Here is a 27,583-nt window from a genome sequence, read left to right on the forward strand (position 1 = left end):
ATCTTCCCAACCCAGGGATTGAATCCAGGTCTCTTATGTCTCCTGCACTGGCAAGTGGGTTCTACCACTATTGCCACCTAGGAAGGCCACAGTCTATAAATAATGCTAATTTTGACTCATTTTTAAAATAAACATTAAAAAAAAATCTTACTGCCTTGGCTAGTCTATCTGAAAACAATATCCTCTGTGGGCACCTGTTTTTTCCTGACCTCTGCAGGAGTGTTTTTAGTTTCCTGTTAAACGTGGTGTATGCGGCTTTCAGACCATTTTATTATCTTTGAAAGAATCCATTCATTCCTATTAACTGTTTATGAGGTAGATGTTAAGTGTTATTAAATGCACTACTGATATATACAGTAAGATGAATTTCTTCTCTTTAAATGTACCGATGTTGTAAATTTATATAATAATATTATTGCATTTTGGAATAAACCATTTTTTTTGTAACCAGTGAGTGTAATATTTTGAAAAGGCCTCACTGGAGTAAATGTAGCTTATCTTTCAGTCAGGACGTGTGCACTGCCACACTGTCCCCTGGCTTTCTTTCCCCTCTGTCTCTGAAAGGCTTTAGTATCAGGAACAGTGTTAATAGTATTAGCTCTGCCTCTGTTAAAATAAACTGCAGAGTCCTCCATCTTTTGTCTTCTGGAGTGTTTTTCAAGTTTCTATTATTTGAGTATCACCTTTACAATTTTTGGAGACGGAAATGTCAACCCTCTCCAGTATTCTTGACTGGACAAGAGGACCTTGGTGGGCTACAGTCCATGGGATCACAAAGAGTCGGACATGACTGGGTGACTAACACTTTACAATTTTGGCTATATTTGTATTTACCTGTCCTATTACCTGGGGCTTCCCTGGTAGCTCAGCAGTAAAGAACCCACCTGCCAATGCAGGACACCTGGGTTTGATCCCTGAATCAGGAAGATCCTCTGGAGAGGGAACTGGCAACCCACTCTAGTATTCTTGCCTGGGAAATCCCAGACAGAGGAGCCTGGTGGGCTACAGTCCATGGGGTCGCAGAATCAGACATGACTGAGCCACTGAGCACGCACGTCCTATTACATCTTTAATATTTTTGTGCATAAACTAAATGTTAACTCATTTTTTAAAAAACCTAATCTTGTCCTAAGCAACATAGACTCAATGAACTACTTACAATTTTTCTAGCACAGCTTAATTTAATTACTAAAATAAGAACTAGCCATCAGTATATACCCTAAACCATTATATGCACCCTCTGTCAGATCAGATTAGATCAGATCAGATCAGTCGCTCAGTCGTGTCCGACTCTTTGCGACCCCATGAATCGCAGCACGCCAGGCCTCCTTGTCCATCACCAACTCCCGGAGTTCACTGAGACTCACATCCATCGAGTCAGTGATGCCATCCAGCCATCTTATCCTCTGTTGTCCCCTTCTCCTCTTGCCCCCAATCCCTCCCCGCATCAGAGTCTTTTCCAATGAGTCAACTCTTCGCATGAGGTGGCCAAAGTACTGGAGTTTCAGCTTTAGCATCATTCCTTCCAAAGAAATCCCAGGGCTGATAATGCATTAATAATCTTTAGGAAACGATGCATTTGACGACTTTAAATAGCACAGAAATCTATTTTTCTGATCTTTGAAAAACTCTGCATATTAACATCATCTGAGTTCAGGATTCTTTCTGAAGTTTTTTCCTTAAGTCACTTTGTGATGTCTTCCAATATTCTGCCCAAGTGTTTCACTACTTCGTGAATTTAGCAGTTTCTTTCTCCTAGGAAATTTCATCAAAATTTTTTATTTTTATTCTATTTTTTTAAACCACCACATCTCTGATTACATACATTCTTGTATTGCTTATTTGGAGTACTTGTGGGTTTTGTTTTTTTTTTCTTAGTTTAACTACAGCTTTATCTAGTTCCTTGTTTTAACAAAGGGTCTATTCTTATATGTTTCAATTCTAGTGATTTTTTTTTCTTTTTTTTTGTTCTTTCATATATTCATTTAACAAATACTGAGTGTGAACCATGTGCCAGGTCACGGGCCAGGTGATGAGGATAGAAGCAAGGAAACAGATGCTGTCAAAATTGACTTCATTATTTCCGCCCCTTTTTAAAAAACTCCCTCCTGGACTTCCCTGGTGGTACAGTGGACAAGAATCCGCCTGCCAATGTAGGACACAGGGGTTTGATCCCTGGTCTAGGAAGATCTCACAGGCCAAGGAGCAACTAAGCCCGTGCACCACGACTACTGAGCCCGTGCACTGCATCTACTGAAGCCCTCGAGCCTAGAGCCCGTGCTCCACCACGAGAGGCCACCGCAACGAGGAGCCCGAGCACCGCAGCAAAGAGCAGCCCCCACTCTCCACAACTAGAGAAAGTCCGCGCGTAGCAACAAAGACCCAGCGCAGCCAAAACTAAATAAATTAACATATATACATAAAATTCCCTCCTGTTTTCCCAGATTTCTTTTGTCCTTTACTTTCTAATTTTCTATGTCTAGTACTTACTGCATTTATGATAAAAGCTTTTAGAGAACTAAACTAGCTTGCTATTTGTAACTATATAAAGTATTTCACTATTATTTTTCTAAATGATCCATAATCATAGTTTTCAGATGCTATTTGGGTCAAAATTTCCAAACAGCTTTCTTTATATATAATTGATAGATAACATTACACTCGTTTCAGGTTTACAACATAACGATGTATGGATATTTGTATACACTGTAAAGCGATCACCACAATAAGCATGGTTACCATCGGTCACAGTGCAGTTATAAAATGATTCACCCCCAGCCACTTTCAAACATGCAATACAGTACAGTTAGCTACAGCCACACCATGCTGTATCAAGATGGGTTAACTGTTTAAAATTTCAATTTCTACTCCTACAGTTTTACTGCATTGTGACCGGTAAAATTTCCCTTAAGAGACTGTAATAAGGTTTTCTTTCTGGTCTAGAAGAGATCAATGTTTTAACCATTTCACGAACACACACACTGAAGTCTCTCATTTCACATGTGAGTTTTTTCAGGCAGTTTTAATAGCTTTTGCATTTAATTACTTCCACGGTTTGTCTAGTTAGTGTACTCATTTTGTAACTGCTACTTTTTCTTCTTGAATTGTATTCTTATCAATACTGAAAGTCCAGTCTGATTTAAGGTGCTTTGTGGTGTGTATCTTTAACTGATACGATTGTTTCAGTAGTCAAAGGCATGAGAGACAGATAGCCGCAATTAAATCACATTTTCTTCACTATCAAGACAGATACTGCTTTACTACACAGAAAGTTTAAGAATAGCAGGCAGTGTTCTATCAAGTCAAAGGTCTTCTGAGTCATACAGGAAAATGGTTACATATTTTAAGTGCCAAAGAAGTGCAAACCCTCATCAAGTGATATGGCTGTTAGAACAGAGGTCTCAGACACCTATCAGGAGCTCCAAGAGCAAATGTAGTTTGAATTTAAGGGACATGGGCATCATGACCACTTTCTTCTTCAAGTTCTGGAGTCGGTGTCACAAAGAGATTACCAGGATTTTGAACCTAGAATTCTTTGCCCAGGGAAACTATCAGTAAGGCTGAAGGCAAAAGAGAGAGATCATCACATCAAGGGTGAGACACAGCATCACGCATGGATGATCTTTGTATGGGTGCAAATCCAGCTGCTCCAGACTGTGCCCCAATCGCAGCAAAAGGTGCTCAGCTGGTACGGTGTCAGGTAAGAATCCTGTTCCTGCCGGAAATCTCTGTTGGTTAAAAAACCTCATCAAACTGAGAACGCAACCCCAAAATTATATGGGATAAAATTCCAATACCAGTTATTATTTGGAATAAAGCATGTAAGTAAACATCTTTTAATTCAAGAAAGGTTTAGAATCAAGTAGAGAAGTAGTATAAATGAACAAGTAGCAATAGAATTATAAATTAAGAAATACCTGTATTTTGGAGCTATTTTAATGTTTAAGAGAACTGAATCTTCCAAGAATTACAGAGCAGCCTCATGATTCTAATTTAAAGTGTGTAATTGACAGTGTGCATTTACACACACACACACACAAGAGAGACTGTGTGAATGTTTAGGGATGTATATAAGGACTTAAGAATCACTATATTTTTAAGAATAATTACACATGAGCACAGCACACACAAAGACTTATAAGAACTGGACTTGATGTTGAACTTGAAAGCTTTCTTTAGAACTAGATTTTTATTATTCACAACTTTAACCAACTTAATTTTAAAAATCAAACTACCATCTGAATATTATGCTTTTATGCAGCTTATATATTTTGTTTTCTGTGTTAATCCAGAGGAGGCTCTTTTTCTAAGTAAGTTTAACCCATTTATTATACTAACAGATATATCTAATATTCTCACCTTTTTTTATTATGTGTTATCACTGATCTTTAACATATACATCTTTTTTTTTTTTTTAATTCTAAAAGGCTGCATTTTCCAAGTATGTCTCTCAGGACACTAGTTTCACTCTAAAATTCTTCTATGGAACAAAATACATCTGAGAAAAATACATGCTATATTCTCCTCTTTGTGAATGCTGTCAAAACTCTGATGAATCCCTGAAATCTAAAACTAAGGACAAGGCAGCCCATTAATTTGCTCAAGCCCACCAACCAACTCCACTTCCTTTCCCCGTAACTCAAAACTCTGAACTGCTATGAGTAAGATAAAACAAAGCACAAAAAGATATTTTGGAAATAGAAAATATAATTGATGAAAATTTCAAAGTCAATAAGAAAAGCTGGAAGAAAAAGGTGAGCATGGAGATGATAGAATATATAAAACTTCAGCGCCAGACAGAATCACAGGAAATGCTCCAGCCAGAGAAAAGGGAACGTACGAAACGAGAAAAAGGCTTCAAGAAGCAGGGAGCTCACCTGAGAGTAAAGCCAGACCAGAAGGCAACCAAGTCTGAACGGGAAATGTTAAGTCAGAAGGACAGGAATAGTCATGACTAAAGCTTACCGGGCACTTTCTGTGATGTGTGAGCCTATTCTAATCCATCATGTGCTTCAAGCTATTAACGACTGCGACAACCTTCTGAGGCAGGCTGTACTACTGTCCTCTTTCTTGGAGCTTAACTCATGTGCCCAAAGCCTCAGAGCTGCTAAGGGACAAAACTGGGAATGTGAACACAGTGTGGCTCCAGAGCCAAAACTCTTAACCGCCATGCCTTCTGTCTTTAAGAAGAAAATGAATTCTCTACAACAATCTGTAGACTTGAGAAGCCGGATTAGAGGATAAAAGCAAGTTAAGATCATTTTAGGAGTAAAAAACTATAGTGACTGTGTGCTCAGTCAGTCGTATCTGACTCTATTCGACCCCATGGACTATAGCCTGCCAGTCTCCTCTGTCCATGGAATTTTCCAGGCAAGAATACTGAAGTGAGTTGCCATTTCCTTCTCCATAGGATTTTCCCGACCCAGGGATCAAACCCACGTCTCTTCCGTCTCCTGCACTGGCAGGTGGATTCTTTACCACTGCGCCAACTTACTCCTTCTAGATTTCCTTTAATTTTTTTTTTGTCACACCACATGGCATGTGGGATCTTAATTCCCTGACCAGGGATCAAATCCAAGTCCCTTGCATTGGAAGAGCAGAGTCTTAATTAACCACTGGCCCACCTGGGAAATCCCTATTTTTTTTTTTTCTTTTAAAGTAATATTGCCTGTCACAGATTATAAATTAAATCATGTAAGCCTGAATTTCCTTCTCTTCTACCTCTAGATGCACTACCTGGTTTTCCAGTACATGATAAATATTCGAGCCTAGTATTTTAAATGCTGACTGGTTTTCAACTTTAAGAATTAACCTACAAACACACAGAGATTTAATGATACTAATTAGGAGACAGAATGTTCTTGCTATGTAAAAGGCTGGGAAGAGGGTATGGAGCCTGTAGGGGAAATGGCAGAAGAAATGTAGAGATAGCATATCCTTCTTTACTGAGCCAAGGACACCATTTAAAGCTGGTTAGTCAAGAAATACATGTGATAAATAATAAAAGATTTCCTTAGTATTTTTGTTTTTTGAATGAAAATTTCATATAGCAAAGTTTTACAGTCAACAACTAGACACCCACAACTGTACCCCACCATTAACACTTTACTAACAATAAATTCAGAAAATTTTAGTATGGCTTGCAGGAACAGAGGAAGAGAGAAATACAGTACTAAAAATGCACTGAATTCCTCACTCTATACAACCTTCAAAACTAATAAATCAAGAAATAGTACAGACATACAAAATTATGTAGAACTATAGAGATAACCACCATTTCCTTGAAATGCATCAAAAATAAGAGGGACTGACGAAAGGACAGCTGGATGAACAGGATAAAGCAACGGAAACAGAATGTTAACTGTAGACTCTGTGGTGGGTCTACGGGTGCTAGCTATACATACCTTTCAATTTTTCTGACTAAAATTTCCTAAGAAAATATTGACACAGATGTGGTAGAGAGTGGACCTCACATCCCTGCTGGCCTCTTCATGGCACTGGCTGAGCCTCCTTCTAGCCGCTCCACACCGGGTGGAGCTGGGTGCTGGAGCCTGGTGGAGGTAGGGAGGGAGAATGCCATAGGGATGACGGGCACCCCGTCCAGGCCCAGCCCCACTAGCCCCCACAGGACCCTCATGTCCTCTCCCCTCTCCTGACCACCATCAGAGTCAGCAGAACCCGGGAGCTGGACCCAGAAGACACATTCACTAGCCTGAGCCTCTAACAACCATATGACTCTCAAAGGGCCCCACCTCACCCTGGACCGGGGCGTGAGGGGAAATCAACTTTTAATGTCTTAAGGGGCTATTCTGGGATCTGTCTTTAACCACAGTTAGCTTAACCAACAGGGAGTGGAATCTGAGGGAGTGGGGGTTGAAGCTTTGACTTTTGTGTCCTATCACTGGTATCCACTGTTTAAAAACACACGCAGATTTAAAGCAGAGAGTAAGAAGCTGTCAGTTCATGGTGACACTGGGAATGGCCTTCTAAGGTTTTAACTCTAAGTAGAAAATAAGGTTTCTTTAGCATATTGGGCACCTATGTGTGAATATAAAATGGCACCATTCCTCTGGAGCGATACAATCCCACCCTGGCCCACTCTTTATTCCCAGCTGCCTTTGAGCCGTGCACAACCTGCGTGACTATACCCAGCATCCCTCTCTGATCTGCAGGCACTGAAAACCTGGCTGGAAACTGAAGGACTGTTAACTGAGACCTTTGAGGAAGTAAGGGATGTGGTCCTTGACAGGTTCAGATTCCAGCTGCCCTTATTCACGCAGACTCTCATGTCTTTTGCTTGATTCATTTCTCTCGTCCGTCCCATAATGCCACAGTCAGTCACAGTGACTCAACTCTAAGGACTGCATCCCCACACAAAAGAATTCTTGCTACCATGGCAGACAGTTTCAAGGCTGGAAAGGTAGCCGCAGCTGAGAACCTGCCTTCTGCCTCAGGCCTGCCTGTAGAGGTTCATGGGGTGGAATGGGGATTCTGCCTCATTTACCCTCTAACAGCCCCTCCCTGTTGGAGCAACTGAGGTCTCAAGGGGGTCAGCCAGGAGGTGTGCCGCTTGGATCTCCCTCCGAGAAAGACTGTGGCTTCAGCTGCAAGGACAGGTATGAACTGACACTCCAGCAGCCAGTGCCACTGGAACTCAGCCTGGCTTTTGAGCTGAAGGCACATTTCTCCAGGAAGCCTCAGCAAGGCCTGACCCAGTGAGAGGATGAGGGCCTGGCTCTCACTGCCCGAGCAGGTCTCCTCTACCAGGCAGTCTTCTCAGGGGCTCCCTGGCAGCTGGCCGGGACCTGGTCAGACTTGCAGGTTCTCTGCCCAAAATTGCTGCTGCCTTTTCCTTTTTGGGGTGCTGCTCCAATGGCTCTCCTGGCCTGATTCAGGTTCCCACCTCTTCTTTCTCAGGCATTTTACCCTCTAATAACCCTCCTTCATTCCCAATTCTGTTTAAGAGTCTGCGCCTCAGAGGACAAAGCTGACATAGGACTGGTGTAGAAATCAGGCGTGGGTGTTGCTGTGCCTGTCTCCTCCTCACCTCCACTGCTTACCTTTGGGCCCCCTGCTCTGAGGACCCTCAAAGCACTTGCTCTGAGTCTAGTCCAATGCACCACACCTGCCAATGGGAGGCCCTGCCCTCCCAGCCTCATGCAAGGTGGTAAAGCAGATTGAGGATGTGTTAATCTTTAACAAAACTCTCATTTCCGGGATCTCATTGGTGCATTCTATAGCATTTCATCACAGCACAGAGATCACTTAAAGTTATATGCACATTTTCAGCTGACAATAGTCTAGCAAGACAGTCTTTCCTAAGACTTTCTAACTGGGTATCTTTACTTGCAGTAAATCAGACTTGAGTTCCTATACTGAAATTGTATGCACTCAGAAAAGTGCGATAAAATAAGTCACTGCCATAAAAATGTCTTTTTCATCCGCTATTCATTAGATTGCTTTGAAAAGCAAGGTCACTTAGAAACTGGAACACAAGCACCCAAATAACACTTAAAAACTAACAAGGGGCACAGTCTCTTCATAGTTTTGACACCAACAAAATAATACACAGGGCAAGTGGATATTAATGAGATGTGTTTAAAATCTTACATATTCTTTTCTTGTTTCGTCATGTCCGACTCTGCGACCCCATGGACTATGGCCCACCAGGTTCCTCTGTCCATGGGATTTCCCAGGCAAGAATACTGGAATGGGTTGCCATTTCTTCCTCCAGGGGATCTTCCAGACCCAGGGATTAAACCTGAGTTGCCTGCACTGGAAGGTGGATTCTTTACTGCTGAGCCACCAGGGAAGCCCTTGCTGCTGCTGCTGCTGCTGCTGCTGCTGCTGCTGCTGCTAAGTCGCTTCAGTCGTGTCGGACTCTGTGAGACCCCATAGACGGCAGCCCACCAGGCTCCCCCGTCCCTGGGATTCTCCAGGCAAGAACACTGGAGTGGGTTGCCATTTCCTTCTCCAATGCATGAAAGTGAAAAGTGAAAGTGAAGTTGCTCAGTCGTGTCCGACTCCTAGCGACCCCATGGACTGCAGCCCACCAGGCCCCTCCGTCCATGGGATTTTCCAGGGAAAAGTACTGGAGTGGGGTGCCATCGCCTTCTCCGAGGGAAGCCCTTACCTAATAGCTTATTGCAGGGCTGTTTAGGACACAGACAAACGTGCGTTAATTTGCAAATATTGGCTATTTTGCCCAAAGAAGGCTGGATGAGTGCTGTGCAGTTTAGAAAGTCACCCCTTCATAATCAATGCAGTAACCCCATCTCTAGTTTTTCCTCCATGGTCTCCACTTGTGGCCAAGTTTCCCATCCTGATTGTACCAGTCCAATGTACCATAGCCGCCGCCTCCCAGCCTCAAGGACACTGCCTGCCCCTGCCTAGCCTCCCTGCCCAGGTGAGTGGAGACCAGTGAACCGAGGCTAAGAGACCCAGATCTTAATGATAGCCCTGCCTCGGATTTGGGGACAAGTCACTTGGACAAGCTGGGGCAATTTCCTTATTCAAATTCAAATTTAAAAATCACCCCCTGGAAAAGAGTTTTGAGTTCTGACTCTGTCCCAGATTCACAGACCAGTCACCTGCCGGCCCCGGACTCCAGCCCGAGATGGACAATCTCCTTTCCTGGCAAGCACGCACTTGGGGACATTGAAGTAAACCGTTTGCGTGTGTGACTGGGCAGAAACATCCTATTCATCCGCAAACGCGACCCCGTGGCCAGCAGAGTCTACGTCTGCGGGAGGCCAGGCTGACCCTCAGGGCTGAGGACGAAGCCAGCCGTCTCTGAGGACCCGTGTGAGGACCGGAAGCACGGGTCCTGGGATCGGTCCCCGCTATTCTGAGTGAGCAACAGTCACCGTCCGGCCCACCGTCTGAGGGTGAGTAACAGACCTGCTGACCTCTCGCACTGTCCACTGGGCTCTGGAAAGTGTGTGACACGGGCGCGGCCGGGGCCCACATGTCCGCACGGACCTCTCCCAGCCCGGGGTCGCCCCGGGCCCTCCTCCGCCCGTCTGGCCGCCAGGTGAGCCGGCGGCGCTCCCCGGTCGCGGCGCGGGCACAGGTGAGCCTGCCACCCCCGCCGCGCATTCCAGAGGCGGGACTCACACCCGGGAACTTCGCCTTTTCGCCCCCCGGCGCCCGCGGGCAGCGCGGCCCGGCCCGGGGTGGTGGGGGAAGGGCTCCCAGCCGCGAGGGGGCGCGGCGACCCCCGGCACGCCGCACAGACCTGCTTCGGGATCCTCGGGCCGCCCCGAGTGGTTGCCCATGGCTCGGCCGCCTAGGGCAGCGGCCGGCCGGCCGCCTCAGACGGCGCGTCCACCGCGCGGCCGCTCACACCGGCTCGGGCTGACGAAGCGGCTGCGTCTGGCGGGTCCGCTCCAGTCAAAGAAAGGGCCGTCGCTTCAGTCCCAGCGGCCGCCGGCCACTCCGCGCTCGCTCATCTGCATGCAGCCCGCCCACCTCGACTCCCGCGGCCCGCGCACCCGAAGGCCCTGCCCACCTTATCTGCATGCCGCCCCTCCCTCGGCAGGCCGTCTGCCTCGACTCGGGCTGCCCCGCCCCCTTATCTGCATATCTCTCTGGGGCTCCCAGACTCTTCCTCCCCGGTGGGGGAGGGACGCGCCCGCCGCCCGACTTCCGGCCTCTAGGGGCGGCCGCTGGGAACTGCAGCTGGACACTGCGGGCTGGAAAAACCCCACTGCGGGGAGGCCGAGGCCAGGTGTCACGAGGAAGGCACAGTCCTGCGCATGAGATATCACACCATCGGGAAAAACCTGGGGTTGCATACGACAGGCGCTTCCTAAGTATTTTCTGGGTAAGTTTAGAGTTAAGTTTTGAGATAAATGAATAGACCAACAAGCAAGTTTTGAGGCGGAGGTGGTGAGGAAGACGCTTTAACAACATTCTCCACGATGAATGCTGCCACTAAAAATAAAAATGCATGCCAGTCACGAGCAGGATCTGCTCTCTGAAATGACTGAGTTACGGAAATCACCCTAAACGACTTTCCACCCTGAACGACTTTCATAGTCAGCCTTGCAGTGAAAACGCTTCAGTTCAGTTCAGTCGCTCAGTCCTGTCCGACTCTTTGCGACCCCATGAATTGCAGCACGCCAGGCCTCCCTGTCCATCACCAACTCCCGGAGTTCACCCAAACTCATGTCCATCAAGTCGGTGATGCCATCCAGCCATCTCATCCTCTGTCGTCCTCTTCTCCTCCTGCCCCCAATCCCTCCCAGCATCAGAGTCTTTTCCAATGAGTCAACTCTTCTCATGACGTGGCCAAAGTACTGGAGTTTCAGCTTCATCATCATTCCTTCCAATGAACACCCAGGACCAATCTCCTTCAGAATGGACTGGTTGGATCTCCTTGCAGTCCAAGGGACTCTCAAGAGTCTTCTCCAACACCACAGTTCAAAAGCATCAATTCTTTGGCGCTCAGCTTTCTTCACAGTCCAACTCTCACATCCATACATGACCACTGGAAAAACCATAGCCTTGACTAGACGGACCGTTGTTGGCAAAGTAATGTCTCTGCTTTTGAATATGCTCTCTAGGTTGGTCATAACTTTCCTTCCAAGGAGTAAGCGTCTTTTAATTTCATGGCTGCAGTCACCATCTGCAGTGATTTTGGAGCCCCCAAAAATAAAGTCTGACACTGTTTCCACTGTTTCCCCATCGATTTCCCATGAAGTGATGGGACCAGATGCCATGATCTTCGTTTTCTGAATGTTGAGCTTTAAGCCAACTTTTTCACTCTCCACTTTCACTTTCATCAAGAGGCTTTTTAGTTCCTCTTCACTTTCTGCCATAAGGGTGGTGTCATCTGCATATCTGAGGTTACTGATATTTCTCCCGGCAATCTTGATTCCAGCTTGTGCTTCTTCCAGCCCAGCGTTTCTCATGATGTGCTCTGCATATAAGTTAAATAAGCCGGGTGACAATATACAGCCTTGACGTACTCCTTTTCCTATTTGGAACCAGTCTGTTGTTCCATGTCCAGTTCTAACTGTTGCTTCCTGACCTGCATATAGGTTTCTCAAGAGGCAGGTCAGGGGGTCTGGTATTCCCATCTCTTTCACAATTTTCCACAGTTTATTGTGATCCACACAGTCAAAGGCTTTGGCATAGTCTATAAAGCAGAGATAGATGTTTTTTCTGGAACTCTCTTGCTTTTTTGATAATCCAGCGGATGTTGGCAACTTGATCTCTGGTTCCTCTGCCTTTTCTAAAACCAGCTTGAACATCTGGAAGTTCACAGTTCACGTACTGCTGAAGCCTGGCTTGGAGAATTTTGAGCATTACTTTACTAGCATGTGAGATGAGTGCAATTGTGCGGTAGTTTGAGCATTCTTTGGCATTGCCTTTCTTTGGGATTGGAATGAAAAACTGACCTTTTCCAGTCCTGTGGCCACTGCTGAGTTTTCCAAATTTGCTGGCATATGGAGTGCAGCACTTACACAGCCTCATCTTTCAGGATTTGAAATAGCTCAACTGGAATTCCATCACCTCCACTAGCTTTGCTCGTAGTGATGCTTTCTAAGGCCCACTTGACTTCACATTCCAGGATGTCTGACTCTAGGTCAGTGATCACACCATCGTGATTATCTTGGTCGTGAAGATCTTTTTTGTACAGTTCTTCTATGTTTTCTTGCCACTTCTTCTTAATATCTTCTGCTTCTGTTAGGTCCATACCATTTCTGTCCTTTATCGAGCCCATCTTTGCATGAAATATTCCCTTGGTATCTCTAATTTTCTTGAAGAGATCTCTAGTCTTTCCCATTCTGTTGTTTTCCTCTATTTCTTTGCATTGATCGCTGAGGAAGGCTTTCTCATCTCTCCTTGCTATTCTTTGGAACTCTGCATTCAGATGCTTATATCTTTCCTTTTCTCCTTTGCTTTTCGCTTCTCTTCTTTTCACAGCTATTTGTAAGGCCTCCCCAGACAGCCATTTTGCTTTTTTGCATTTCTTTTCCATGAAGCAGAAGATATTAAGAAGAGGTGGCAAGAATACACAGAAGAACTGTACAAAAAAGATCTCACGACCAAGATAATCATGATGCTGTGATCACTGACCTAGAACCAGACATCCTGGAATGTGAAGTCAAGTGAGCCTTAGAAAGCATCACTACAAACAAAGCTAGTGGAGGTGATGGAATTCCAGTCGAGTTATTTCAAATCCTGAAAGATGAGGCTGTGAAAGTGCTGCACTCCATATGCCAGCAAATTTGGAAAACTCAGCAGTGGCCACAGGACTGGAAAAGGTCGAACTTGCTAATTCTTGCAGTGAAAATACATAATAGGAAAAAAATCATAAGCAGGACGGCGGTTTCCAGCTCTGCGTCCCCTGAACACTGGTTCACCTCAGCTTTCATTCAGTGTTTCAGGCCGCCCAGGGCACTTGGGTGCTCACTGTGTTTATTCCCTCCGCTTCCTGGACGGCATACTTCGCTTCCTGCCTCCTCTGGCATCCTCCTCTCCGTCCCCTTCCTTTCTTTCTCCTCATCCCCTGACCTCTGGACACTGCGTACCCTCATGGCTGGTCACCTCTGTCCAATTTGCTCAGGCCTCTAACTTGGCCTTTGCAGCCAAGCTGTAGCTTTTAAGTCCTGCCTGTGTGTCTTGAGCTTGGTCCTGCCTTCTGAACTCTGGATTCATCTACCCAACTACCGTCTTGATGCCTCCAACTTAGGTTCCTCAGTTTAATGGGAACAAAACCCAATTCTAGGTTTTATACCATCAGTGTCTCACACAGTCTCCCTCATCTCTGTAAACAGGATGTGTCAGGATGTATGTGGTCAATGCCACCATCTCTCAGCACCGCTCACGGCTTCCACCGCTGCCACCTGGACCAGCCCATAGTCACCTCCCACCAGTATCTCTGCCACCGCCTCCGATCCAGCCTCCCTTCTTCTGCCCCTGGCTCTTTACGGTCTGACCTTCACATGACAGAGCGACGTTTCTAAGACCCAGGTCAAGTCCCCCGACTTACACGCTCTTTCTGTCTCTCAGAGGAAAAGCCAAGCCCTCACCATGGCCTCCAAGGCCCTGAATTCCCTCCCATCGCTCCACTGTGGACTTGCCCCCACCTCCCCAGCCACCGGTCTTGCTGCAGCACCTCCTCACTGTTCCCCAGATCAGCCAAGGTGCTCCGACTCCAGGGCTTTTGCACTCACTGTTCCCTCTGACCCAAATGCTTTCCCCCACATTCCAACAGACCTCTCACTTCCCAGATCTCTGGTCAAATACCATTTGTTCGCTTAAAAGGAGTTTCTCTTGTCTTATCACATGAAAGAGTAAATCAGACCCTCAACACACACACTTCCTGGCTTTGTGGACCTTGTGACACTTTCCACTGTTTAGTGGACTTGTTTACTTGTCTCTCCAGCAGAGTGAAAACATCACAAGAACAGCGAATGGAATGGATGAGTGAGTTTATAGGCTCTGCTAAGTCGCTTCAGTCGTGTCTGACTCTTTTAACCCCATGGACTATAGCTCACTTAGGCTCCTCTGCCCATGGGGTTTCCTACGTAAGAATACTAGAGTGGGGTGCCATTTCATTCTCCAGGGGATCTTCCCAACCCAGGGATCAAACCCACCGCTCTTACGTTTCCTGCATTGGCAGGAGGTTTCTTTACCACTCGAGCCATCTGGGGCTCTCCTCTACTGGTAGCATAAAGTCCCCAGTTCTCCTGCATGGTATCATCTTGCACCCTCCCACCGTGTTACTCTGGCCTCAAAACCACTTTCAAAAGTACACCATCCCTTGGGACTTACCTGGTGCTCCAGTAGCTGAGACTCCTCGTTCCCAATGCAAGGGGCCTGGCCTTAGTCCCCAGGGAACTAGATCCCACGTGCCACAACTAAAGATCCCTCATGCTGCAACTAAGACCCGGGGTAGCCAAATAAATAAATATTAAAATAATAGTACAGCCTCCCTGTACCTCCCAGCAACATGAAGCCAGCTGTGGTAACCTGCACACACCCTCCTGGTCTCAGCCCCTACGCTTTCCTATCTGCTGTCTTCACTCTGGTTTAACTCTGCTGTAACCTGGCTACCTGGAAAATGCGGGTTTTCTGCTCTAAATTCGTGGTCAGGCATCACTTCCTCTGGGGGCCTGCTCACCCCAGCCAGCATCAAATACTCCTTTTCAGTGCTGCTGTCCTTGGAAATGCTTGTGTTTTCCCACAGAACCATGTTACTTAAACTATTCTTTATACACTGTGAACTCCACGAGTGGCAAGGATGCTGTCTTACTCCTTTTTGCATCCACATCTAATAAATACTAAAGTAAATAACATATTTACTTACTCTATAATATGCCACTAATTTCTCAAACAAACAAAATAGTTCTGTGATGGTCACTTAGCTTCTGAAGGATTCTTTGCTCTCCACAGAAATACTATGTCACTGAAATGAAAAGAGTAAACATTATAAAGACATCATGTCTGCCCAAATAGTTATAATATATAATTTTATCAAAATTCAAATGAATCATGAACTTGATGTGTTTATTCCAAGACTCACCTGGAGGAATAAAGTATCAGAAAGCCTAAGAAAGTTTGCAAGAGGAAGAATAACGAGAAGAGATTTGCCTTATTAGAAATAAAAACATGCAGGCTTCTCTGGTAGTCCAGTGATTGAGAGTCCACCTGCCAATGCAGGGGACACAGGTTCAATCCCTGGTCAGGGAACATTCCACATGCCATGGAGCAATGAAGCCCATGCGCCACCACTACTAAAGCCCACTCGCCTAGAGTTTGTGCTCTGCAACAAGAGAAGCCACTGCAATGAGAAGCCCAAGCATCACAACAAACAGTGACCCCTGCTCACGGCAACTAGAGAAAGTCTTTGCAGCAATGGAGACCCAGTGCAGCTAAAAATAAAGACATAATTTTTTTTAAAAAAAGGAAAAATATGCCATAAAATTCCATCAGAAAAACAGTGTGGTTACAACAGAATGGAAATTCCCAAAAGGATTAAACATAAAGTAACACTTCAAATTAAGTGACAGCCATATCTCCCTCTTTATGCCCCAAATAAATTCCAATTCAATATAAATTTAACTGTAAAAGATGAAAATATAAAAGTTCTGGAAGTAAACATGGATGAATATTTTATAAAATTAAAAGGGGGAAAGCCTTCTTTTTTGTCCGAACTTTCACTGTGAACATTTTCAGATTCATAGAAAAGTTCGGCCAGAACACTACAGTGAACACTAAAGGGAATACTACAGTCAACACCTTCGATATCCATCACCTTGTTTACAAACTAGAAACATTTTACCACATTTGCCTCTATCTTGATCCCTCTCCATTTTATTCTTCATTGACTCATTTGAAGTATGTTGCAGACAACATCGGAGAAGGCAATGGCACCCCACTCCAGTACTCTTGCCTGGAAAATCCCATGGACGGAGGAGCCTGGTGGGCTGCAGTCCATGGGGTCACTAGAGTCAGACACGACTGAGCGACTTCCCTTTCACTTTTCACTTTCATGCATTGGAGAAGGAAATGGCAACCCATTCCAGTGTTGCCTGGAGAATCCCAGGGACGGGGGAGCCTGGTGGGCTGCCGTTCGTGGGGTCACACAGAGTCGGACATGACTGAAGCGACTTAGCAGCAGCCAGCAGCAGCAGACAACATGACATCATTACATTTCCCCTCCAACTAGTTCCAGCACAATCTCCTGAACTCTCCTACCATACCACAATCAAACCTACGAAAAACAGTACTTTCAAAATAGTGTATAGTATACAGTCCGTGGGCTTCCCTGGTGGCTCAGTGGTAAAGAATCCGCCTGTCAGCTCTGGTTTGAACCCGAGTAAACAACACAGTCCATATTAAAATTTCCTGGATTGTCTCCAAAAAAAAAAAAAAAACCCTGGAATTATGTATTTTCTATTTTATCTCTATTTGAAATGGTTATTTAAGGAAGACCGGTGGGGGGGGCGGGGAAGGCTTTTTAGGAATCTTCATTGAAAGAAAGGCAATGCCAAAGAATGCTCAAACTACCGCACAATTGCACTCATCTCACACGCTAGTAAAGTAATACTCAAAATTCTCCAAGGCAGGCTTCAGCAGTACGTGAACCGTGAACTTCCAGATGTTCAAGCTGGTTTTGGAAAAGGCAGAGGAACCAGAGATCAAGTTGCCAACATCCGCTGGATTATCAAAAAAGCAAGAGAGTTCCAGAAAAAACATCTATCTCTGCTTTATAGACTATGCCAAAGCCTTTGACTGTGTGGATCACAATAAACTGTGGAAAATTGTGAAAGAGATGGGAATACCAGATCCCCTGACCTGCCTCTTGAGAAACCTATATGCAGGTCAGGAAGCAACAGTTAGAACTGGACATGGAACAACAGACTGGTTCCAAATAGGAAAAGGAGTACGTCAAGGCTGTATACTGTCACCCTGCTTATTTAACTTATATGCAGAGCACATCATGAGAAACGCTGGGCTGGAAGAAGCACAAGCTGGAATCAAGATTGCCGGGAGAAATATCAGTAACCTCAGATATGCAGATGACACCACCCTTATGGCAGAAAGTGAAGAGGAACTAAAAAGCCTCTTGATGAAAGTGAAAGTGGAGAGTGAAAAAGTTGGCTTAAAGCTCAACATTCAGAAAACGAAGATCACGGCATCTGGTCCCATCACTTCATGGGAAATCGATGGAGAAACAGTGGAAACAGTGTCAGACTTTATTTTTGGGGGCTCCAAAATCACTGCAGATGGTGACTGCAGCCATGAAATTAAAAGACGCTTACTCCTTGGAAGGAAAGTTATGACCAACCTAGAGAGCATATTCAAAAGCAGAGACATTACTTTGCCAACAACGGTCCGTCTAGTCAAGGCTATGGTTTTTCCAGTGGTCATGTATGGATGTGAGAGTTGGACTGTGAAGAAAGCTGAGCGCCAAAGAATTGATGCTTTTGAACTGTGGTGTTGGAGAAGACTCTTGAGAGTCCCTTGGACTGCAAGGAGATCCAACCAGTCCATCCTAAAGGAGGTCAGTCCTGGGTGTTCATTGGAAGGAATGATGATGAAGCTGAAACTCCAGTATTTTGGCCACGTCATGAGAAGAGTTGACTCATTGGAAAAGACTCTGATACTGCGAGGAATTGAGGGTAGGAGGAGAAGGGGACGACAGAGGATGAGATGGCTGGATGGCATCACCGACTTAATGGACATGAGTTTGGGTGAACTCCGGGAGTTGGTGATGGACACGGAGGCCTGGCGTGTGGCGATTCATGAGATCGCAAAGAGTCGGACAGGACTGAGCGACTGAACTGAACTGAACTGATTGAATATAAGGACCCCTTCTGTTTGTAACAGCAAAAAGTTGGGAAAAATCTTCAGTGTTTAACATGGAAAGAGGAAAGCCGCTCAGTCTGGTCTTCCCGACCCAGCGATCAGAACCTGGGTCTCCTGCATTGCAGGCAGATTCTTTACTGTCTGAGACACCAAGGAAGTCCTACACTGGGGCTAATAAATGATGGTTAAATAAATGATGACACAGTCATAAAATGGTGCCTATGCAGCCCCTGAACAATGTATCAGACTTGCTACCCTAGAAAGCAGAAGGGTACATATATCAAGGACATAAATCTTATTTCTTGTTTATAAACAAACAAACAAAAAACATCTGGACACAAAGACACAGATGGAAAGTTATACCTCAAAGTTCTGATAAAGAATGAGTGGCTCTCTTTGAATGCAGTGGGTGAGATTTTATGTCCTTTATGTTCTTTTATTGTTGTTTTGCTTCTCCATATGTTTTTTATTTGGCTGTAGTGCACATTGTACTGCTTTTGCAATTTAAAAAATTCACTTTGAAAAAAATCACATATATTCTTTAAATAATGTCAGGTAAAACTGTGTATATTACTAGAAGATTCTTTAGTTTCTAGGAGGATCCTTTAAATATTAACCCAGTACATGTACAATTGTTGAACATATATCCCTTCCTTCTCCATGATGCCATTAAGGACTGAGCTTACTCTAAAGGTGGTGCTAGAAGACAGGCTGAAATTCTTACTAAACACCAAAGAGCCCACCATTTTTTAATAACATGAGCTACTCTAATTTTAAATATTTATTATTAAAAATTCTAACATATACAAAAAATAGAAAGCAATGTTGTAATGATCCTCTATCAACCCAGTTTCAACACATCAATTCATTGTCAACCTTGTTTCAAATACCATCATCCATTCCCCCCCCCCCATTCCCAAGTAATGTGAAGCAATCCCAGACATCCTATTTCATTGGCAAATGTTTCAATTTGTGTTCCAAAGGTAAGGATGCTTTAGAAAAACAAAATAAAACCACAGTTCCATTATCCCAACTGAAAAAAACTGACAATAATCTCTTAGCAAATACCTAATCAAACTTCAAATTTCTGCTTGTACCAAGATTTTAAAAAATCTTAATCCATACCACAACACATGTATTAGAATGGTGAAAATCCCAAACACCGACAACACCAAATGTTGGCAATGATAAAGAGCAACAGGAACTCTAATTCATTGTTTGTGAGGATGCAAAATGGTGCAGCCCCTTGGGAAGACAACCTGGCAGTCTGTTACAAAAGTAAACAAATCCTCACCACATAACATCCATCATGCTCCTTGATATTTATCCAAAGGCAAGGTGGTGAATAGATAAATGGACACACAAACTGTGGTCCATACATATCATTATTCAGAATTAAAAAGAAATGAGCTGTCAAACCACAGAAGGACATGGAGGAACCTTAAATGTAGATTGCAAAGTGTAAGAAGACAGTCTGAAAAGGTTACATCCTGTATGATACCAGTCATATGACATTCTGTGTGCATGCTGATTCTCTGTGTCACGTCAGACTCTTTTAGACCCCATAGATTATAGCCCACTAGGTTCTTCAGTCCATGGGATTCTCCAGGCGAGGATACTGGCGTGGGTTGCCATACCCATCTCCAGAATCAAACCGGAGTCTCCTGCGTCTCCTGCATTGGCAGGCGTATTTTTTGCCACTGAGTCACCTGGGAAACCCCATATGACATTCTGGAGAAGGCAAAACTATGAAGACAATAAAAAGATCAGTGCTTGCCAATGTTTGAAAGAAAGGTGAGGAAGACTAGGTAGATCACAGGGTATCACGGCTCACTTATTACTATAACTTGACTTCGCCCCACTTCAAACTTCCCCTCAATGGTTTCTTGAAGTCCCAAGAGTGAGGGCCTAAGGCTGCTTTACTCAGTCAATACTACCCAATACATGTTTTGTACATGACACTCCAAGTTTTCCATTTTCTAAAGGAAAAGGGGAAACTCAGGTTTCCCAATAAGTCAAAGGCCAACAAGGTTCATACAAAGAGAAACCAAGAGAAACTTAAACACGGGGAGAGTCAAAGAGAGGGTGACGAATGAAGTGTAGTAATTGAATCAGAAGAAATTCCTCAGGCAAACACCGTTAGTGTTGGTCTGATGAATGCTCCAGAAGGCAGCAAGCAAAGTTGAGGGTGGACCTATAGGGACAGAAAGCAGTTGCCTGCAGCTGGAGTGAAACAGGAATTGACTGGAAACAACGCGAGCATCCTTCTGGTGTGATGGGAACGTTCTAAAGCCCAGTCGTGGTGGATGGTTGTAACCCAGAAAATTGCGTAAAAATCATCAGCCTGCACATCTTAAATGGGTGAATTTGAGAATATGTAAATTACCCTTCCATAAAGCTGGGTTTTAAGTCAAGGGAGATACATAGATGAGCCTTCAGGGCTCTATGAATTATTTCTGAACTAAAAAGAGCCCCGTCCTCACTGTGAGTCAATTAGCGTGACTGAAGTCCAGGGGTACCTCACTACCAAGAATCAAGGCTAGAAAGATACACGCTTTGAAGAAGATGAGATAAAAGGGAAGAGAGAGGCCTCACCCCCGAGCAGGATGGGCCTTCTTCCTGAGTGTGCTGCCAGCAGGTCCAACACATGGTCCCAGGAGAAGAGAATGAGGAGGAAGGACAGAGCAGCAGCACCAGGTAGGACTCAGGAGGGCTGGACAGAAGGACACAAGCAGTGTGTCCTTAAAAGGGAAAAAAGCACAGCCCACCGAGGGATCCAGAAAGGCTTCCTGATGCTTACGAGCTGGTCTGTTCCTGGTGATCAGAACTGCTGTCAACATCCAGTGTGGCAGGAGGGTGGCAGCAGAGAGGGCAGGGGCTCCAGGCATGGACGAGCATCCTGGAGGTGCAGGCCTGGGCCAGGTCTGGCTCATCAGGACAAACAAAGACCTGATTGTGGCAAAGTCCTGAGTGTGTTTGGTGAACCAGCCCCGCTTAGCCCAGGACTGGAGTCAAGGCAAGAAAAGGACTGGGACGTGGCTATAGCGGGACTGCGCTGGGTCCAGGCAGGAGCTCTGCCCCAGTCCCTTCTGCTGCCGAGGCAGAGATCCCAGAGATCTTGTCTGAGGTGTCTCAGCATGGGGCTGGGCCAGCCAAAGCTGCAGCTCAGGACAAGGGCCCTGCTGCTGCAAAACCTGCCCTCTCATCCACCCTCCTCCAGCACTGACCCACAGCCAACCTGCCAAGATCACTGAGGCACCCATCTGAACAGGGTGCACTGACCAGTGTCCTGGGCACTGACAGCTGGGAGGCTCTTCCCAGAACAAGCATGCACTTCGGCCCCTCCACCTAGGACGTCCGCATACTGAGAGTAGGTGGATTGTTTCAACCCTGTTCATGCTAGTCATACCACCAATCTTATTTACATTACTTAATTATTCTGTAAACCAATGAAACAGGAGTGCAGAGAGAGAGAGAGACATTGCTTCCTCAAAACCCACTCTGAATAGTCTGAAAAGACTGGATGAAAGCGACCTGTTAAGACAGGAGGTATTGTTCAGTCACTCAGTCGTGTCCAACTCTTTGTGACCCCATGGACTGCAGCATGTCAGGCTTCCCTGTCTTTTGCCACCTCCCAGAGTTTGCTCAAATTCATGTCCATTGAGTTGATGATGTCATTCCACCATTTCATCCTCTGTTGCCCTCTTCTCCTCCTGCCCTCAATCTTTCCCAGTATCAGGGTCTTTTCCAGTGAGTCAGCTCTTCGCATCAGGTAGCCAAAGTATTGGAACTTCAGCTTCAGCATCTGCCCTTCCAATGAATATTCAGGGTTGATTTCCTTTAGGATTGACTGGTTTGATCTCCCTGCAGTCCAAGGGACTCTCAAGAGTCTGCTCCAGCACCACAATTCGAAAGCATCAATTCTTCGGCATTCAGCCTTCTTTATGGTCCAACTCTCACATCTGTAGATGACTACTGGAAAAACCATAGCTTTGACTATACTGACTTTTGTCAGCAAAATGATGTCTCTGCTTTTAATGCACTGCCTAAAAAGGTTTGTCGTAGCTTTCTTTTCAAAGGAGCAAGTGTCTTTAATTTCATGGCAGTAGTCACCACCCACAGTGTTACTGGAGCCCAAGAAACCTCAATTTTAAAAAATGTTCAAAGTTGCTATAAATGATGAGGAAACCCTTTGCAACCCAACCCAAATCAAGAAGCCTCTGTGTTTTTCAGGTGAGAGATGCCAGGCCAGGTTGGGTCAGGGGAACCCAGAGGAAATGAAAAGTGGGCAAATGTGGTGACAAAGACAGTCACACACTCAAGAAAGGAGGCTGACAGAAAACAGGACAGCTGATCTGGGTGACTGCAGTCGGAGGAGTCAGGCGCTAGAGGAAGCTGGAAGCCCATGCAGTGAGAGGTGAGCACCATTCAGAAAAATCCCACGAGAACGAGAACACAGCGGAAGACCCAGAAGAGCTGGGGCTTTCTGTGTGTTGCTCATGGCTGCCTCCCTGGCACCTGGAAAGATGCCTGGGACTCAGTAGACACAAATACTTGGTGAAGGAACAAATGGATAGACAGTGTCAGCTGTTGGGGTAGCGTTTCCGGAAGGCAGGTTCACTTTGGGGTGGAAACGCAGGTTTGGCCTGAGGGCCCAGAAGAGTGTCTCCCATGTGGGAGGGGACAAGAGAAGACATGCAGGAGGAGGTCTTTGAGCTTAACAGCAACCCCCTGAAGTCAGGAAGGAGGTCAGTAAGGATCTGATTCAATCACCCTCCAACATCCCCATCAAACCTTCACTCCAGTAACCGGAGTTCTTCATTTCCTGGGGCTGAGCACTTCCGATGTGCTGTGGCTGCTGGAACATTCTTCCATGCATGTGTGTGTGTGTGTGTGTGTGCTGTCATTTCAGTCATGTCCTCTCTGTGACTCCATGGCCTGCAGCCCACCAGGCTCCTCTGTCCATGGGATCCTCCAGGCAAGAATACTGGAGTGGGTTGCCGTGCCTTCCTCCAGGGGAATCTTCCTGACCCAGGGACTGAACCTGTGTCTCTTACATCTACCTACACTGGCAGGCAGGTTCTTTACCACTAGTGCCACCTGGGAAGCCCATTCTTTCATATATTCAGTCAAAACCTGACCCGAATTTTACTGCTTCGAACCAAAAAGGATAACTTTAATTTTGACTGAAAAAGGAATTGTTGACCAAGTGCAAGGGATGGTAGCTTTGGAAGGAAAAAAAAGCACACTGTAATGCAGAGCTGGGAGCTCCTGGGCAAGATGTGCCAGACAGAGCCCACGGCAGGTGGGTTTATCTAATCGCCATAATTCCTGACTCTGAGGTCCTGTCGCACAGGGTGGTTTTCAAGGACAAAAGCACATTTCATAAAGACAGCTCCATGTTAGGCTCCACTCTTGCTTCCTCACAGAGGCCACTGCACTTCCTTCTCACCACTTCCTGAGATGGGTGTGGTCAACCTCATCTTATAGGTGAGGAAACTGGAGAAGCTTCTCCAAGGGGGAGGCTCTGATCCCCCAATGAGTAAAGACACGATGGGAGAAAATTGAGTCACTGTTCAGAAGTTTACCCTGAGTCTCAGCGTGAGAGAAAGTCACCTGTGTGGACACAGCCCCCAGAACGTCATACAACAGACTTTCCTCTGCGAAGATGGATGATTCTAGAAAATCACTAGATCTATCTGGAAAGTCTTGGCCATTCATAAGAGGGGAACCAACTGAGAAATCCAAATAAATAAGCACCTATGAAACAGTCACTGGAAGAAATAGGAAATTTTAGAAAATCTCTAATGTGTATCCACATTGAAATTCAAGGAGCTTTTACAGCTGTGAAGCTACAGCAAGAGGTTATGAAGAAGAAACAATCTGAGATCAGATAAATCAGACAAAAGATGAAACACACAATAGCTGAAGTAAGGAAAAAAAGCAAAGCACATTAGATGATAAACTTTAAAAAAAATCAGAGGATGCACGAAAGTAATCAAAAGGATTAAAGAAAATATTAATACGTGATGGGGAAGATATACTCAGGAGACAGAATATACACATATTTGAATTCCCTGAAGTAGGCTCCAGGGTAAAGAGAAAACCAATAATTAAAGTCATAACAGAATGCCTTGAGGGCATTTAATAAATCTACCACCCAATCTAGAAACTCTTAAGCAAAAGAGGAAAGGAAGAACTGAACCTGCAAATCAATATCTCAAGCCAACTTTCTGCATCTGATTTAACGGGGAAAGATCAAAAGCAATCACAGTAAAATGAGAACAAGGACATCACTAGCATTTAACACAACCCAAGTGTCACACACACGACACAGCAGGAATGAGAAAGAAAAGACACAGCCATAGGGATGAAGGAGACAAAGGGCTTTGTTATCTGCAGCTGATAGAATCATCCACTTGGAGATCATGGGAGAATCAACTGAAAACCATCAGTACCAGTGAGGGAAGGAGTCAGTTACAAATTAGATAGTTTAAAAAATATCTAATTAAAAAAATACAGTGAATGTTCACCTCAGCAACACACATCCTAAAATTGGAAGGACACAGAGAAGATTAGTGTGGAGGATAACATGCACGTTCATGAAGTTTTCCACATTAAAAAAGAAGAAAAAGCAATCCCACTCACAAAAGTAATAAAAGTATAAACCTGGGCGTAAACTCAACAAACAGAAGAAAAAGGAGAAGAAATACATGAACTATAGAGAAAGACAAAAAGGAAGGCTCAGAGAGGCGGCCACACTTCTGGACGGAAAGACCGCAAAAAAGTCAGTATTTCTGGAGGGACAAGTAGGGAGAGTGCCCTCCTCTGAACCACAGGTTCCCAGAGAGGAACCCTGAAAGCCACCAAACCCTGATGACCATGTACCTCTGGGAAGTATAGGGTCATGAAACTGCCAGGTACCCTCAAAGAATCCAAGACTTTATAATAGCAGTACCAAGTTCAAAACCTCCTCACAGTGGTGTCACCCTGGACCCTGCAGAAGTTAAAGCTATTTCCTGGTTAGTCAGTGATGGAGGGATAAAGAAAATGTGGTTTACATACAAGGCAATATTATTCAGCCTTGAAAAGGCTCTCTCCTAGGGCCTGGCCATAGCCTCTGATTGGGTCTTCCCCCATCCATTAGTCCAGTCTGCACAGGCAACCAAAATGCTCCTTCTAAAATGAGGTCAAGTCCAGAAGAATGGATAAAGAAGATGTGGTACACATATACAATAGAATACTACTCAGACATTTAAAAGAATGAAATAACGCCATTTGCAGAGACATGGATGGATTTAGTGTCATACTGAGTGAAATAAGTCAGACAGAGAAGGAGAAATATCATATTACATCCCTTATATGTAGAATCTTAACACATGATACAAAACAGAAACAGACTCACAGACTTAGAGAACGAACTTATGGTTGCCAGGGTCAGGAGAAGGGATAATTAGGGACTCTGGGATCGATATGTACACACTGCTATATTTAAAATGTATAGCACAGGGAACTCTGCTCAATGTTCTGTGGCAGCCTGGATGGGAGGAGAGTTTGGGGGAGAGTGGATACATGTATAACAGACTGAGTCCCTTTGCTGCCCATCTGAAACTAACACAACATTGTTAATTGACTAGTAGCAGTGGTATCCAACTCTTTTGCAATCCCATGGACTGTAGCCTGCCAGGCTGCTGTCCATGGAATTCTCCAGGCAAGAATACTGGAGTGGCTAGTCATTTCCTCCTCCAGTGGATCTTCCTGGTCCAGGGATCAAACCCAGAGCTCCCGCATTGCAGGCAGATTCTTTACCATCTGAGCCACCAGTATAGCTACCGTTAACTGGCTATACTGCAATATAAAAATAAAAAGTAAATAAAACGAGGTCAGGTGAGTCACTCCTTCCCTCAGCCCCCAACCCCAGCCCTCTGCCCTGCGCCCCTCCCATCTTGGCTGCAGCCATGTGCCTGCACTGTTCTCATCAATGTTTGTTCATGGAGCTCCATGGATGGGGGATCTCCGTCCTGCCCCCTGAGGTTGCCCTGTTGCCTAAAACAGTGTCAGACACACAGTAGGCACTCAAAAATGTTTGTTGACCTAATTGCATGAATGTCAAAAGGACCTCTAGTCAGAGTGGGGGCTCCCAGAACATGAGTCAGTGTGTGGACGAGGCTGCCATCTACTGGTGGGGCCCCCTTGCAGCTTTGGCAGGGGGGGTACCTAAAAGGCTCAGCATCTCTTGGGGCCCTGGGATGTGCAGTTAGGGGGTATCAGGGAGGACAGCCATCTACCACTAGGGGCTACCCCATTCTCTAAGCCCATGCCCATCAGTTAAGACCAGATCTGCATCACAGACACTGGAGGGAGAAAAGGAAGAAGCAGGTGTCTGGGCTGGGCTCTACCACAGAGATGTTATAATATTGATTCAAAATCAGTTGGGAAGAGCAGGTGTTCAGTGTGGAAATGGGCAGGCATCAGAAGACAAAGTAACGCTCGTGTGACCTCCCTGAAGTGTCATGACCTGGACGAAACACTGCCTTCTCCTGGAGGCTGTGGTGAGGTTGAGCGAGGCCAGCACCTGGTGCAGGGTGGGGTGGAGGAAGGTGCCAGGTAGGGCTGGATCACCTGCCCCGTCCACACCCCTTCCTGCCTTCCAGTGGTTGCTCTGGGTACTGCAGATGGTGACAGGGCCCTGGGGATGCTCGGGCCTGGACATCAGAACCCGGAGACAGTCCAGCCCCTTCACCAAGCTCCCCAAGCACCCAGGTTAGACAGCGCATTAGCAGCAGTTGCCATCATATGATCAGTACTACCTAAAGAGTGAGCATTTCCTTCTGTGCTAGGTTTGAGGGCTCCTCCCCAAGGACAGATCAATTTCCAGCAAAGGGTACAATATAGGCTGATCACAGGTTTAACTGCTATGAGTTTAAAACCACAACACTGTATAATTGTTTCATGACAGGATCCCTTCCAAAATTAATATACTTGAAAGAAAACAGATTATACCATCCCACGCCATTACCGAAAACATGTCCCAAAGCCAAATGTTGAGGGCCATAAAAAGAATTCTGTCCCCTAAGTATTTACATACAATTTATAATTACATCTTTCCTTTAGGAGGAAATCAATCACGTACTGCTAGTATTTTCCTTCTTTTCTTTAGTTTTATTTTTGTCTTTACAGCTGAATCTACAGAGTGGTGGTGACTCCAGTGAGCTCCTGATGGGGGTGCCCTTTCTAACAGTGAGTCACCTCCTTC

The 27,583-nt window shown here is 45.3% G+C and overlaps 1 protein-coding gene across 15 annotated transcripts in view; it reads right to left on the reverse strand.

The window, feature by feature from the left end:
- The window catches only part of SPECC1 (sperm antigen with calponin homology and coiled-coil domains 1), a 206,548-nt gene that overhangs the window by 109,061 nt on the left and 69,904 nt on the right, over positions 1–27,583 (reverse strand). For 4 of the 15 annotated variants that reach the window (XM_059878322.1, XM_024981169.2, XM_010816100.4 and 1 more), the window contains exon 1: positions 10,238–10,376. The exons of 10 other annotated variants lie outside the window; for them this stretch is intronic. In XM_059878322.1, coding sequence (XP_059734305.1) covers positions 10,238–10,277 — 40 coding nt within the window. In that variant the 5' untranslated portion in view covers positions 10,278–10,376. Of the gene's footprint in view, positions 1–8,610; positions 10,191–10,237; positions 10,377–27,583 lie in introns of those variants that run through there. One more of the 15 variants, XM_059878323.1, reaches the window with a different exon arrangement.

Source organism: Bos taurus, chromosome 19 (assembly GCF_002263795.3).
Source record: "Bos taurus isolate L1 Dominette 01449 registration number 42190680 breed Hereford chromosome 19, ARS-UCD2.0, whole genome shotgun sequence".
Lineage (NCBI taxonomy): Eukaryota > Metazoa > Chordata > Mammalia > Artiodactyla > Bovidae > Bos > Bos taurus.